At 59.0% G+C, this 14,531-nt stretch overlaps 2 protein-coding genes across 10 annotated transcripts in view; both read right to left on the minus strand.

Moving 5' to 3' along the window:
• CNOT1 (CCR4-NOT transcription complex subunit 1) overlaps positions 1 to 4,216 on the minus strand; it is a 60,011-nt gene extending 55,795 nt beyond the window's left edge. For 6 of the 9 annotated variants that reach the window (XM_080552600.1, XM_080552599.1, XM_080552595.1 and 3 more), the window contains exon 1: positions 4,062 to 4,216. The gene's annotated coding sequence lies outside the window, so the exon portion shown is untranslated. The remainder of the gene's footprint in view (positions 1 to 4,061) is intronic. The other 3 variants (XM_080552597.1, XM_080552598.1, XM_080552596.1) reach the window with 1 other exon arrangement.
• Positions 4,217 to 5,003: 787 nt separating this feature from the next.
• On the minus strand, positions 5,004 to 13,344 carry SLC38A7 (solute carrier family 38 member 7). The gene is made up of 11 exons (XM_080552659.1): positions 12,862 to 13,344; positions 12,005 to 12,449; positions 11,620 to 11,818; positions 11,398 to 11,542; positions 10,585 to 10,683; positions 9,541 to 9,598; positions 9,072 to 9,186; positions 8,727 to 8,874; positions 8,445 to 8,644; positions 7,957 to 8,011; positions 5,004 to 7,869 (listed from the first exon to the last, which is right to left on the minus strand). Exons 2-11 carry the CDS (start codon positions 12,269 to 12,271, stop codon positions 7,767 to 7,769), a joined length of 1,389 nt encoding a protein of 462 aa, XP_080408785.1. The 5' UTR covers positions 12,272 to 12,449; positions 12,862 to 13,344; the 3' UTR covers positions 5,004 to 7,766.
• Positions 13,345 to 14,531: the final 1,187 nt, after the last annotated feature.

The following is a 14,531-nucleotide window of genomic DNA, read 5'->3' on the forward strand; positions in this document are numbered from 1 at the left end:
TCAAAGACAAGCTAGTAGTGTTACAAAAGAATTTCGTAACACGTTTAAAACTGCAGCAAGAAAACTTTCAGTTCTTATTTGTGTACATCTGGCAGGCTCACTCCCTACTTTTACCTACAGGTTTTTAACTCTAAAAGTTTTGTATGAAGGGGGGTGGGCACACAAGTTACCAGGTTTCCCAGTAGGACAGTACCTGACTGTTTTCTGTAAATAACAACTTAGTTTTAGAAAGCATCCCTGGACTAAATAGTAACTTTAAAAAGTACCACTGGGCACTGCAGGTACACGCTGTCCAAGCAGATCTCACAAGCAAGGTTTAACATACCGGACCAACCTAAAGCTTCTGAAAGTATCTGTTCAAAAACAAAGAGCACCAAAGCCACGGTACTTGCACCTGTACAGCCCACCAAGCACCACAAGCAGCTAGCACGGGGAACCCAGTCCCTGTCAGGGCACTCGATTTCAGCAACAGCCTGGTACAGGCTCAAGAACAGGACCCACACCAGAGCTCCAACTCGGTCACTCTGACAACAGTAACTGAAGTTTCAGAGCAAAAAAACCCAAACATTTCTCTGGGTATTGTTCCTCAGACTGAAGCAAACAGCACAGCATCGCACCTACCCCACCCCAAATGAAGCGTTTAAGCCCTGGAGCTGGGCAGCAAACCGTTCTCCTCCAAGAAAAGCAGAGACCACCAACCCTGCGTGCTGCGATCCCGCGGAGGCACAACCACCATTCCTGGTAATCACAAAGTCTGGCAGCGCCACGGGGTAGCTGAGGGAGGTAGCTTCCTATTTACGCCGTAAACACACAGCTTCTGTGGGCTGTATCCCAATACCCGACCAGCCTGCAGCTCTCTCAGCACCAGACCGACAGCATCTCAAAGTTTTGAGCAACCTACCTTACCGTAGCGCACACAACTCCGAGTAAGGGAGAGCTGCCAGGAAAGCAGAAGCGCATACAGGTAGCTCCCTGGCTGCTCAACACGAGGCTAAACTTCAATTTCTGCAGCGCTGATTAAGGAAGCTATGAATGCTATGCAAAGCAGACTTTATTTTTAGATGCATATATTCTTAGTGGGAATGAACCTCCCTACCCTGGCCCTCAGGAATTCAAGGAGCTCTCCGTGCACGGGGCACACTTGCCGTCTTTACAGGTTCAGAAAATCTGAGCCTTGGCCAAAAAGACTTGACCAAAAATTTAAGTTTGCTGACAAAATCAGCAGCTTTCAATTACAGCTCCTGTCACACTGTAACGGAATAAAGTATCAGACACAGGACTCGGGAGCTCTTATTCACACATTAAAACATTACCATTTCACATTGTGCAACACAGCAGATTTTTAAGAGGTAGAAAATACTTGCTGTAAGCCTGAACACTTTCTAAGGAAATCAATGGGCCATCCACACAACATTTGGCAGGGGAGAAGCTTCAGCTGACCCTCTTCAACAGGGCAGAGCTCTTGCTAGGTTACTATATCATAAATACGATACAATTCAAGGCAAGAATCCCAAAGCTCAAAAGAAAGAAGATCACTATGTAACCAGTAGCCAGGTTTGACTAAAACACTTCCAGCCAAAAACCTCCTGCAGATCTCTAGTTGTAACTACGCCTCACTGCTGAGGATGAGGGGAACAAACCTGAAGTCCTCCACGCATTCAGAAACAACCTTATGAAGAAAGTAACTTTAAAATTACTTTAAGCCAAACTTTGGATTTTTTTTTTAATATTATTTTTGCAGAACTAAGTAACTACACTCCCTTAGTTTCAAGAGCTGTAAAGACTTTAGGCCACATGTACTGCACGTGGAGGATAAAAGAGCACAAGTGACAGAACAGCAACACAGTCACTGCCTAGGTTCTGAACTCCTGTCACAAAACATCACACAGAACACACTAAAAGTGCCACCGCTAAACTTGTCCTCCAGAACACAGACTCTTACCCGCTTCTTCAAATCCACGCACCAAAAGAACACACAGGAGAGCAGCACGCCTCTCAGAAGCCTCACGTGAGAAGTGCTCCAAGGGGGGACGAGGGTTTTGAATCCCGCTGCAGTTAAGTTAGACTACTGGATGTCATTTTGAAATCTACAGGGAAAAACCTTACGGTGTAAGTCAAGCAAAGAGTGAAATAAGCTACGGAATAATTTGCCTGGCTCAAACGTAGGTGTTTACACAGCAGAACCACCCAAATATTCCACTTACTGGAAGACTGCACACAATTCCAGTCAACTGGAAGCCACTAATGCTGGTCAGACGCATTAATTTTAGTTTCCACAGAGTGCTTGAGCTAAGCACGTACGTTTGTGCCACTACGTTAAGGCCAGCTAAGCTTCAGGTCTGGAACCTACCTCAAAGACATCAGGCAAGCATCATGACATGGCAACTTCAGGCATTGGCACATCTCAGCGAGGAATGTTTACAAACATCCAAGCAACTCTGACTTCCTACTTCCCCTTCAGTCAAACACTGCAGGATAAAGCTTCCACTGGAGGTAAGGACCTGCTCAAAAGCTTTGTGCTGCTTTACCGTCCGAGAAGACTTTGAGAACAGTTCAACACTGCTTCAAAGAGGCAAAGCAGAACTGCAACACCCACAGAACGTAAGACAAATCTGGCTAGAATGGCCGTGTCCTCAGCCACGAATGTCAGTGGTAAGAATTCCCTACACTACTTCGTGATGCCTGTTCACAGAGTCACAGAATGTCACAGTCCACGTTTCCTACGTTACGCCTGCATAACTCCCCTTCCATGTACTCACTGTTTAAAACACCAGCAGCAGCTACTTCAGCATGACTTAACAACGTGTTAGATATCTAGGAGCACTACGGTAGAAGAACAAAGAATTAGATATTTGTCTGAAAATAAGACAGGGAGATGGCAAACTTGCTAGGAGCTTGGCTTTGAGAAACCAGGCCAAGAGGATCAGTAGTTAACAGCATGCTTAAAAGCATAAGGACAGAAAAACTAAGAAAATAATACTTAAGAAAGAACAAGTCTACGTACTACCAGCTACGTTTGCTTCCTGTTTGTAAGAGTCACCTCACCTGGACTTATCCCACCTATAATTTAAGTCAATGCCAATGTAGTTACCTTAGAAACAGGAAACACTTAAGTTATGTGCACTAAGAATGACTTGTCAGGAGTCACGCCTGTTTTGTTACCTACTTTAAAAAAAAAAAAAAGGCCAAGCTCCACCGAGAGCAGATGTCATGCTTCCTTCTCAAAAGTTGGACTCACAAGCAGACACCCCCTAAGCTCATCTGACATCAACAGATAAACTATCTGGCTCTGTTGTTTATTTTTTTAATATTATCTCAGTTCGGTTGTAAATAAAGGCCAAAGACTGCCCAAACAAGTTGTTGACGGTCTGTTGGTGGTTAGGGCAGCTCGCTACCCTGCCGGTACAACAGAACACGGGGCTCCTCCCGAGTAGCAACGACCGCAACGGAGCTACCTGCAACACGGCGGCGGCTGTCGGATGGCCCAACTGCTGATGTTTCGCACTGCCGGTATCCCTACTTCTCCCACACGCGCGTCCGCCTGACCGCACGGCACGCCCGTAACCGCAGCACAGCGCCGAGGCTCTCCCCTGAGGTCCCCCCCACGGGGCTGCCGCCGCGGGGCTGCAGCCGCCCGCACGTTGCCTGCCCTCCCGGGCGGGTCCCAGCAGCGCGGACCCTGCGGAGGTGCCGCCGGGCCGGGCTCACGGCGGGCCGGGCACCTGCGGCTCCCAGCCCTCACAGCTCCCTCACAGCTCCACCTGCCACCACCAGCGCCGCGGCGGCGGGCCGGGAGGCGAGGCGGAAACCCGCAGAGCCGCGGCTCGGCCGTGCCCCCGGGGAGCCTCCCCCCGGCACCGGGGCTCCCAGCGGCGCTCCCCGCCCCAGCTCCCGCGGCCCGGCCCGGGAAGCCCCGGCCCGGCCCCTCAGCGCCTCGGGGCGGCAGCACCGCGGGGCCAGGCCGAGGCCCCGCCGCCCGGCCCCGCACCCTCCGGGCCCGGCCCGGCCTCGGCCTCGGCCCCCGGTGATCCCGAAGCCCCCCCCCCGCCGCCGGGCCTCACCTGGGGGCCGCCTGGGGCCGGAGCGGGGCGCGGGGCCGCGGCCTCTGTGCGCTGGGCTCCGCCGCTCCGCTACAAAATGGCGGCCGGGGTCGCGCGCTCACGTCGCGGCCTTTCCCCTCCCCCGTCCCCTCGCGGCACGGCAGCGGGAGGGGGAGGAGGGGGGAGGGGAGGGGCGCGCTGAGGGCCCGCCCACCCGGCCGGCGCTCCTCCAATCGGAGCGCGGCTCGCCGCTCGGCTCGTCCAATCAGCGCGGCGCGGCCTCAAGCGGACGCTCCCCCGTCCTCCCCCCGCCCCGCCCCGGCTGTCCGCGCGGAGAGGGCGCCGAGCTCTGATTGGCCGCGCGGCTTCGGCCAATGGGGGCCGGCTGGCGCCTCGGGCGGAGCATGCGCGCCGGCGGCCAACCAGCGCCGGCAGCCGAGGCGAGGGCCGCCCAGGACAGCCAATCAGCGCGGGGCAGGAAGAGGAAGCGGCGGGGAGCGCCAAAGGGCGCGCGGAGTCAGGGGGAGGGGGAGCAGCAGCGCCCCCCCCTCAGTGGTGCAGCCCGACCCCCCCACACACCGCAGTGGTACGGCCCGCGCGGCGCCCCCCGCGCAGGGCAGTGGTACGGTCCCTTCAGCGCCGGCCGCCATTTTGTGTCCGCCCGCCTTGAGGCGGCGCCGGGCGGGGCCCGCGTGCCGGCCGTTTGTCGCCTCACGCGACACGGCAGCGCCCCGCCGGGCCCTCGCGGCTCCGGGCTGCCCCTCAGGCGGCCCTGCCACGCCACAGGAGCGCTGGCCGCCCGTCTCCGGGCTGTGGGGGCTGTGGGGACGGGGCTGAGGGGCGCGGGCCCGGCTCTGTGAGGGCTTCGAGGCCCCGGCCGCCCCCCCTGTCATCACGTCTTGTGCCGGGGACAGCCCTGTGCGAGCAGCCCCGCGGTGTGCAGAGACCACAGGGAGCCACACGCACCACAACTGCACGTTTATTGAGTGCCGGTCATCCGCGTTCACAGGTAGAAAAGACGTACAAAGGCCAGAGTTTGTAAACAGTCACAGGAGGGGTAAGGCAGACAGAGAAACGGCCACGGCGCTGTGTTACCCCGTGCCAGGGCCGCAAGCACCCCGGGTCTCAGACACGGGGACATGGGGTGACGGGGCCTGGTGTCCCCCGTGTGCGCAGGTGGGAAGCAGAGACACGGGGCACCTGTGGCCGAGTGCTGCTGCTGCCACTTCCACCCGACCAGGCTCGGGGAGAGGAAATCGAGCCGCATCTCTGGTTACCTGCACTCCCACGGAGACACAACACACACGTCCTGTGGCCCAGCTGCAGCCCAAGGCGATGCTGAGTCTGGTTTTTGAGACCGAAGTCCCCAGTGAGCACCCCAGCCCCGCACCTGGGCTCTCCTTCCTGCTCAGAGCCCTCCTGCTGTTAATGCAAACCCAACAGAGCCATCAAGGATGCTCATCCACATTTTTTTTTTAAACACCAGAAAGTTCTTCGAGCTCCTGCCCTTAGGCAGGAGCCAGGAGAAGCACTGGAGGCAGTCTGTGCTTGCAATGTTCGCACTCCCGTGTGGAGCACAGATGGCCTATATTTAGACAAGACACCCATTAACCCCAGGCCCCGTGGCTCCTTTCACCTCTTGTTCTCATCCTGCAGAAGCAAAGTGTTTGCTCACATACACCGCATCCTCTGTCCTCCCTCAAGCTCTCGAGAGCTCCGCACAGCAAAACACTTCTCTGTTCCCAGGCAAGCACACAGGTGACACAAATGGGGGGGGTTGCTGGAGTCTGTTCTTGTCAAAGCTGAGGGCGCAGTGGTTGGAGCTACCTTGGAGCTGGAGGGACACAACACTTCACATAGTCCCTCAAAACAATTTATTTGGGGTTTCTTTCTCATTCTCCATCTGGATTTCCCCCTCTTATCTCAAAGAGTGGCGGGGAATACTCAAATTACAGAGCGGGATCTGGGAAGAAACATGCATTGGGGCGAAGAGCCCTTCCCTGCAGCGCAGCAGGCCTGCCAGAGTGGGGCCAGCCCCACTGCGCTGCCTGGGAGCTGCTGAACGCCGCAGCCAGGCTGAAGCCACCTCTTGTCAGAGCACATTTATACACCGCAGGCACTGGTAGGGAGAGGTCACGCGCTGCCACGAGGACGTGCCCATGTGCTGTCCTCTCACCCACCGCCGGCTGGTCACAGAGGGAAAGGAAAGCAGTAAGGGCTACGTCAACGTGTCACAATTCACCTTCCCACCACAGCGGGCTGGGCCAGGTCCCACACCTGGGAGCACTGCTCCGAGACACGAGACACGTACAAGGATATTTACACATCAATCTCTCTCTCCCCCAGGGATGTAAAAGCCAAATATCAAGGGACTTTAAAGTCTGAACAAGAGCAGTTGACTGCTGAGATTTAACTACCCCCAGCCGAATCTGCAGCTGGAGGAACTGCTAAACCCAGAGAAATGATCAAGGAGCAGAAGTGAAACTTTCCAGAAAGGCTAAGGAGGAACCACCCAGAGCAACAACAGCCAGATATAGTGTAAACGACTGCGGGAACAATGTAAAATGGATTAATGCCGACTGCTTTATCCCTGAAGCATCCCTTAAAACCTACACTTGGCCCATTCCTTGGACACCCACCCTGGAAGAACAGGATTTGAAATTCAGAGATGAGCTCGGCTCTAGCGTAGTGTCTCCAGCAGGTCGATGCAGTCACAGCACCTTCTCTAGTGAGTACCAAGCCCCTGCCAGGAGGCTGGGCTGGCAGTGTAAACATTGCACCGGCGTGTCGCTACCCGGCGTCCTCCTGATCCTCCTCCAACAGCACGTTAAAACCAGGCTCAGTGTGGTGTTCCCACTTTCAAACGGAAAGTGCAATCCAGACAGAGGAAGATGGAAGAGGAACCCCTGGCAGCACTGAGCTAGGACAGAAGGCTGGCGAGATGAGCCACAGGAAAGCAAAATTCAAACCGAACCAAACACTGACACAGAAGAGGACTACAGGGCTGTCGCCCTGTCTAAGCTACTGGGTATAAGGTGGTGGAGGAATTGCCACACTCATGTGCAGTGAAACCTGTTTGCTTTCCAGATTACTGAACTCAGCTGGGGCCCACCACTGCTCAGTGGGGCAGAGCAGCCTTTGCTTTCCGCCAAAGCAGAACTCTCCCTTTTTGCAGAGGCAGTATTTGTTTTACATTCTGACCATGGCACACCCTCACCGATGGCAAGTTATGGCATGATTACTAATTCCCTTTATGCAAGACGCTGTCTCCCTCCAACACTGTAGTGAAAACAAGGTCATTAAGCTGTCAAAGTGCTGGAGAGGAGTTCCCCTGACACAGAGTGTGCTTCCCTGTGCAAACCCCAAACGTGATCCCTTAGTGATGTCTACCCCGGAGGGGCAGAAAGGATTTGACCTGGATGTCAGCACGGAGTGAGCGGGGATCTCCACCGTCATGGCGCTCCTCTCCGCTGAGTCCGAGGTCTCCTTGTAGTGATGCTCCGGCTTCACCAGAGAGTCAGGACTGAGGAGGCAAGCCTGACTGCCTGGTGCATTAAGACAGCGAGATACGAGTCCCTGCAGGGCTCTTTCAGCAAAGCCCCAGATTTCAACATTCCTCATGGATGCTCCCAATATACCAAAATCTTTTCTCCCCACTCCCCCTCGGTCCTGGAGCAGGAAATCTGCTTCCCCGTGGCAGCAGCCCAGCCCAGCCCGGAGTAGGCGTCAGGCTGTGAGATCCACAAAGATGGCATTGGCAGTGGTCTGTCCGAAGATGAAGGCTCCGAGGGTGACCATGAACACCCCATAGCTGACCTGGGCCCACCAGCTGTGGACGCACAAGGACAGAGTGCGTTTTAGGTGGGAACTTCACTACAAAATCCGCAGGGGAAGCAGGGGGAGGGAAGCACATTACCTGATGGCCCTGGTTTCTTGGATCTCGGAGAGTTTGGCTTGAATCAGGCAGAGCCCTGAAAGGGAGAGGAGTCAGGTTAAACTCAGATGAGGGCTGAACAGACGCCCTGCAGGCCAGGGAGCTGAGCTCCCTCTGAAGTAAGGGCTGCTCTGTTGAGGGCAGGAGGGACAGGTTCTCTCCTATTTCTCCTCGGCTTCCTCCAGCCCATAGGAGATGTGCCCCAGGTCAGCCCTGGCCATCTCCCAGCCTGCTCTAGAAAGGGTCTGCCTTTGAAAGGGTCAGCATGTTGCTGGCTGGGATATGAATTTTCCCCCCAGTCCTCACCTAGCCCCCTGCCTCTCCTACTCTCCCAGTTACGGAGCAGAGAGACCAGTCAAACCAGTGGTTCTTCTTGCTCCTGCGTCCCCTTCCCGTCCCCTCCCTCTCTGAGATACGAGGCCGAGAGACCTCCACTCTCCACGGGGCACCCCAGGACGACAGGGCGGTACCTGGGAAGACGAAGATGAAGCAGGCGGCCAAGCCCCCGATGACGGAGATGACTTTGCCGATGTCAGGGATGAAGAGGGCCAAGAGGAGAGTCAGCAGGAACCAACTGACGGTCTGAAGCAGGCGCCTCCTCCGCTCCCGAACCACGTCCTCCTCTACCGTCACCCCGGTGTAGCGGAGCCAGAGGCCCTCCAGAACGGCCCTGTGGGCACGGACCCGGGGAAGGAGGCTTCCAGCAGCGCCCCTCCTGCCCACACCAGCCCCCGCCGCCGCCCTCCGCTCACCGGCCGCAGAAGTGCAGGATGGGGTAGGACGTCAGCACGCACAGGATGATGAAGGCCCGGGCGAGGGCGACGGGGATGTCGTCGGAAGGGTAGGAAAGCAACACGTCCTGGTCCACGCTGGCCCCAAACGTCAGGAAGCCGCAGACGCCTGCCGGAGAAGGGCACAGTCAGCAGGGGACAGGGAAAGAGCCTCCTGCCCTTGTAGGGATGCGGCACGGGACACCGTGGTTAGATAATTCCCTCCCTGTACCTCTGCTGCCCAGAGGATCTCTGTCCTCCAGGAGCTCGCAGCCCCCCCAGGACCACGCCATAGCCACAGAAGCCACCCGGGGTCCCCTCACTTACCAGTGCCTGTATAGACAAAGAGAGCGATCACCATGGCCGCTGTCACCACCGCCCCCCAGGTCTTCACCTCGGGCTGCTTCATGCTGTTAAAGACGGGCACGCTGCTCACGTGGCACTGCCGGAGACACAAAGAGAGCGCGGGGACACGCGATGGGCTGAGCTGGAGCACCGGGAGCCGCGCAGGACCCCGTGCACCACACGCAGCCGTGGCAAAGCTCTACCAGTGTTGTGATCCCCCAGGTTTGTTGCTGGAGAAGGCAGTAGGGGCAACAGGATTAAATGGGTCCATCTCTCCCCCACCCTGCTCACAACCCAGCTCTTCGCCCAACAAAAGACCGCTCTCCTCCTGCCTGGCTGGATCATACCAGGGACACAGGGCAGGTTTTGGCTGAATGTGCAGGGAAGCGTCCCCGGACCAGGCCAGTCCCCCTGCCAGGCAGGAAGGGGAGCGCCTGGCTCGTGGCCGTACCTGGAACCCGAAGCAGATGGTGGGCATGGCGTTGAACACGGCCATCCAGGTGGAGGGGCTGGGGAGAGAAAGAGGCACCGGTCAGAGCAGGGGGCACTTGGGAACGGGTTCGTGACGCTGCTGGTCTGCCCCCTCCTCAGCTGCCCATTCCTCCCACCTGGGACAAGGCCTTTGCATGCTAAAAAGTGATCTAAACTTTGCTCTGCCTTAAAATCCCCCGGGCAGTTGTCCCCGCCCACACCAGGTCCAGAAATGGCCCCATACCATGAGGGAGGGGACAAGCCACGCAGGCAAAGGAAATAACCAAAAATCACGCTAAGAGAGACACAGACCCCTCATTTCTGGGTGAGTACGGGTGTACGGGAGCTAAAAGTGACTCAGCTCTCCTCGAAACCTGTGAAGGAGCTCTGGAAACGCCCGTGTTTGGGACAGCAGGGTCCCCCGGCAGGGCCACCACAGATCAATGCCTCCAGAGATCCCCCAGGGACTGGGACCACATCTCTGGGGTCCTCAGGGGGAGGCTGAGCCCCCTGGGGACCCGGGGCTGGCAGAGACCCTTCACAGGCTGCCACATCCCGTGTCAGCTGTGTCCTGTTAGCGTCCCCCCTTGTCCCCAGGTGGGCTGGCCGGACAGCTTGACCTCTCTCCATCCCTGTCCTTCTGTCCCCTGTGGTCTCCTCGGTCCCAGCTGTCAGAGTCCACCCCCTCCCCAACAGCCTGCAAGACGTTTGCAGTGGAGGCAGATGGGGATTCTCTGATGTCTGACAAGGGTTCAGCTCAGGCTGTAGTGATGTGGAAGGAGACGAGGACCAGGACAGGACGCCCCCAACAGGCCTTTCTCTGCTCCTTCACCACCTGCTCCGGTGAAACATGCAGAGATGCAGCCACTTGGGAGCTCCTGGCAGCAACATGCAGTTTCTCTGGGACCTGGGACGGGACCTGGCAAGGATCTGTCCTCAGCCTTCGCACCCCTCGCTCACGAGTCCCTGCCTGGCTCTGCAGTGCCGTCAGGGTCACCGCCAGCACCACATCTCCTGCACGTACCTGGTGGGGATCTCCACAGGCACAAGCTCCTTGTCGGGCCAGATGTACTTGATGATGATGACGGCAGTGACGTACCACGTGCCAATCACGCTCAGAGAGCTGCAAGAGGGGACAGTAAGTCCACCAGTGTACTGCCTCCCAGCTCTGAGAACATCTGAGAGTCTCCTCCCAGCACCTCCAGCCCCATCCTTCCCCCTGCACAGCCCGGACCACCCAACCCTTCCCATCGGGATGAGCCCTGCTCTCCTCTTCCCCACAGGAACACACCAGGCAGCGTCACCCACTGTCCCCACACAGGCACCAACGCAACCCCACCACGTCGAGGGACTGCGCTGCGCAGCTGGGAGCAGCAGCTGTGCTCCAGCCAAAGGAGAGTGCTGACCCTGGGCTTTGGGAAAGAGATGAACGTTAAAGAAGCGGCTGTGGTGTTTCTGTGTCCAGCTCCAGCAGCGACGTTGCACCAAGATGCCACGTGGAGTGGCACTAACCTGCAGACCACCCGGCCCAAGGCCCTGGAGACCCTTATGGGCTCTCCCTTCTGCAGGGTGCCCAACTCCGAAGACAGGGAACGAAGCAGCTGGAAGCTCTTCCAAGGCTCCTCTGGAGAGCACAACGGAGGGACACAGGCCCTGGAGAATTCTACTGTGGCTGGGGAAACCGAGGCAAGGAGGAGATGTCTGACACCCCAGGGGTTAGCGGGCAGATGAGTGCTAGAGCCACGCTGTCTCCGCTCCCTGTCCCCCGGGCCCTGCTCAGGTGGGCGCCAGCTGCCCCAGGCGGTCAGCCCAGCCCTGCGGGGCTCCCCTCACCCACCTGGCGTACTTCTGGAAGCCGATCTCCTTGGGGATGGAGAGGGGCAGGATGAGGAGGAAGGCAGTGATGCTGATGGTGAACTTGCGGTCGGTGTACCAGCGGCTGCTCCCCGCTTCCTCAGGCTCTGTCACCAGCGCAGCGATGACTGTGGGGACAGATGGGTTGTGCCGCTTGCCCCTTCCAGAGGAAGGCAGGCAGCTCGTTGCTCCTTGGGGCACTTACTCTTGTCCTCCTGGTCTCCGATAATGATGAGGAAAGCGATGCAGGTGCCAAAGGTGTAGACGGCGATGGCCACCTCGCACAGCACGCCCGGCACCTTCCCGCACACCGCCCACACGACCTCTTGGTACGTCCGCTCGTTGCTGGCCTGCGAGCAGTACGCCAGGATGACCAGGCCCCCGATGATGAAGATCAGCATGCACTGGGGTGGGAAGAGGAAGCGAGAGCACACAGTGAGGCAGCGGCACGCCGAGGTCCCCAGAGCCGCCCCACACACCCAACATCTCCACTGTCCCTCAGAGGTCCTACCCTGCACCTCACAGGGCGCTGCGTGTCCCACCCGGCCCCTCCAGGCCTGGACAAGGGGCTCTCCCCTCCTGTCTCTCACCATCTGCAGCGCGATGCCCGCGGCCACGCCGCCGGCCATGTTGAAGGCGGCGGGGAAGTTGAGCAGCCCGGCCCCGAGGGCGGCGTTCACCACGATGAACACGGCGCCCAGCGCGGACGTGGCCCCCAGGCCGCTGCCTTGGCTCTCCCCGCTCTTCGGTACCGTCTCCACGCTGGGGCTCTGCAGGAGCCTGGCCCGTTCCCCAGCATCGGCGCTCCACTCCCAGTCCCTGTAGTCACTGTTGATGCTCCCGGTGGCCTGAGCCATCTTCTGGCAGGCTCTGTCCCTTGCAGGGCGGCACTCACGTCCCACTAGTGTTCTCGCACCGTGCTCAGCCGACCACCGTGAGCAGCGTCCCCAGCCAGTGCTGGATCCATCAGGCACGGGGACAGCAAACGGCCAGGCTGGGACCACAGCAGCGCAGGATCCAGGTGCTTCACTGCTCCTAGAAGGGGACAGGGAAGGACACGAATGCGCTAAGGATCGTTGGGAAACTGAGTCACACCTCGGCGGTGTGGAGGAGCAGGCAGGAGGGTGGGTGCCCCCGGCTCAGCCCTCCCGATGGACTCCAAAAGACTGCAGCCACCAGGGACACGGGACAGGCAGCAGGGGAGGAGATCCACGTCCTCCGGTGGCACACCAGTCCCCGGGGGACAAACGCACGGCCGGCCGGACCTGGGGCCACCCCAAAACCCTCTGGCCTACAGCCCGCGTTAACGAGGGACAACGTGGGCTGACAACCGAGCGGCGGCAGAGAGAAAACGAGCTCCCTGCGTCCCAGCTTGGGGCCCCAGCACCCGGGCACCCTCCTTTCAGCAGGGGTGCTGTGCGGTGCAGGGCGCGGGCGGAGAACTCACCTCCGCTCCGCCGGAATCCGCGGCGAGGCCGCCGCCGCCGGGCGGTGTCAGAGCCCCGGTCGCGGTGCTGGGGCCTCCCCGCGGGCCGCCCGTCCTGCGGGCACGAGACCCGCGGGCGCGGCTTCCCGGGCCGGCCCCGCGGCAGCGGGCAGCCTCCCGTCCCGGGGCGCCTCAGCGGCCGGCGGGGAAACGCCCGCACGCGGGGGGACGCGGGGCCCGGCCCCTCCCGGCCCGGCTCGCCCTGCCCCGGTCCCGCTGCCGGTGCCGGTGCCGCCCCCGGCCCTGCCCGCAGCCCCGCAGCCCCCGGCCGCCCGCTCACCCCGGGCCCGGCTCGGCGCCGCGCGGCATGCCGGGGGTTGTAGGCCGGCCGCACGGAGCCGCCCCGGCAGCCCCGGCTCCTCCGTGCTGAGGGGGGCTGAGGAGGTGCCGGGGCACCGGGCAAGGCTGAGGGGGCCGGGGGTGGTCGGCAGGGGGGAAGGGGAGGCTCAGGGAGACCTCGGTGCGGCGTTGCAGGGCTTCGAGGGGCTTATAACAAGGGTGGGGGACTCTTCAATGAGAGGACGAGGGGGAATGGGCTTAAACTAAAAAAGGGGAGATTTAGACCAGACGTTAGGAGGAAATTCTTCACTGTAAAGGTGGTGAGGCACTAGAAGAAGCTGCCCAGAGAAGCTGAGGATGCCCCATCCCTGGAGGTGTTGGACACCAGGTTGGACAACGCCCTGGGCAACCTGATCTGGTGGGGACATCACTGCCCATGACAGAGGGATGGAGTTAGATGGGTTTCAAGGTCCCTCCCAACCCAAACCATTCTGTGATTCCACAGCTACCTAAAACGTGTGGGGAGCTGGGCTTTGGCCTCTTCTCACAGGTAACCAGTGATAGGAGCAGAGGGAATGGCCTCAAGTTGTGCCAGGGGAGGTTCAGGTTGGAAATGAGGAGACATTTCTTCTCAGAAAGAGCGGTCAGGCGTTGGGACGGGTTGCCCAGGGAGGTGGTGGCGTCACCGTCCCTGGGGGTGTTCGAGGAGAGGTTGGACGTGGTGCTTGGGGACATGGTTCAGTGGGTGATGGTGGTGGTAGGGGGGTGGTTGGACCAGGTGATCTTGGAGGGCTTTTCCAACCTTAGTGGTTCTATGTTCTTGGCCAAGTGTCCCACTGAGATGGAGGAAAGTGTCAGCTACAAGAGCAGGGCCACGGCCTGCAGCTGGGCCCTTTGGGAACTCACACAAAAATCAACTGCGTAGGCTGCTGGATTAGCTGCATCGGAGTCCCACAGCCCCTGGTGCGTTTGGTACGTACACGGGGGAACTGCCCTCTCTATTCAGGAGATTGGGGTTTCACCAGCCCTGTGAGACTCCCTCTGCTGGCACATCCCTGAAAGGGAACGCCTGGTGTGCGGAAGGGACAGAATGCATCTGTGCCATGGTGGGAGGAAGGCCCAAGCTTGACCCGGCCCTGCATCAGTTTATTAGGATTAAAAAACTCAGAGTCAAGTGAGGCACAGGGCATTTGTCCTCGCCGGTCTTTACAAGGAGAGGATGGATTTTGAGTTACCAGCTCTGACAGTGCTTGGGATCTTTCCGTCCTGATTTCTGGCATCACCAGACAACTGGCTGGGCAGAGCAGACGAGATGGCCACCGCCTGACACCCACGCAAGGGTGGACAGCCCT

Source organism: Anser brachyrhynchus, assembly GCF_964034855.1.
Source record: "Anser brachyrhynchus genome assembly, chromosome: 12".
NCBI classification, from domain to species: Eukaryota; Metazoa; Chordata; class Aves; order Anseriformes; family Anatidae; genus Anser; species Anser brachyrhynchus.

Coding starts and splice junctions, on each gene's coding strand:
- SLC38A7 (XM_080552659.1), bottom strand. CDS start 12,271: ATGGCTCAGGCCACCGGGAGCATCAACAGTGACTACAGGGACTGGGAG. Junction 11,819..12,004: donor CGGGCATCGCGCTGCAGATG/GTGAGAGACAGG, acceptor TTCCCACCCCAG/TGCATGCTGATCTTCATCAT. Junction 7,870..7,956: donor CAAGAAACCAGGGCCATCAG/GTAATGTGCTTC, acceptor GTGCGTCCACAG/CTGGTGGGCCCAGGTCAGCT.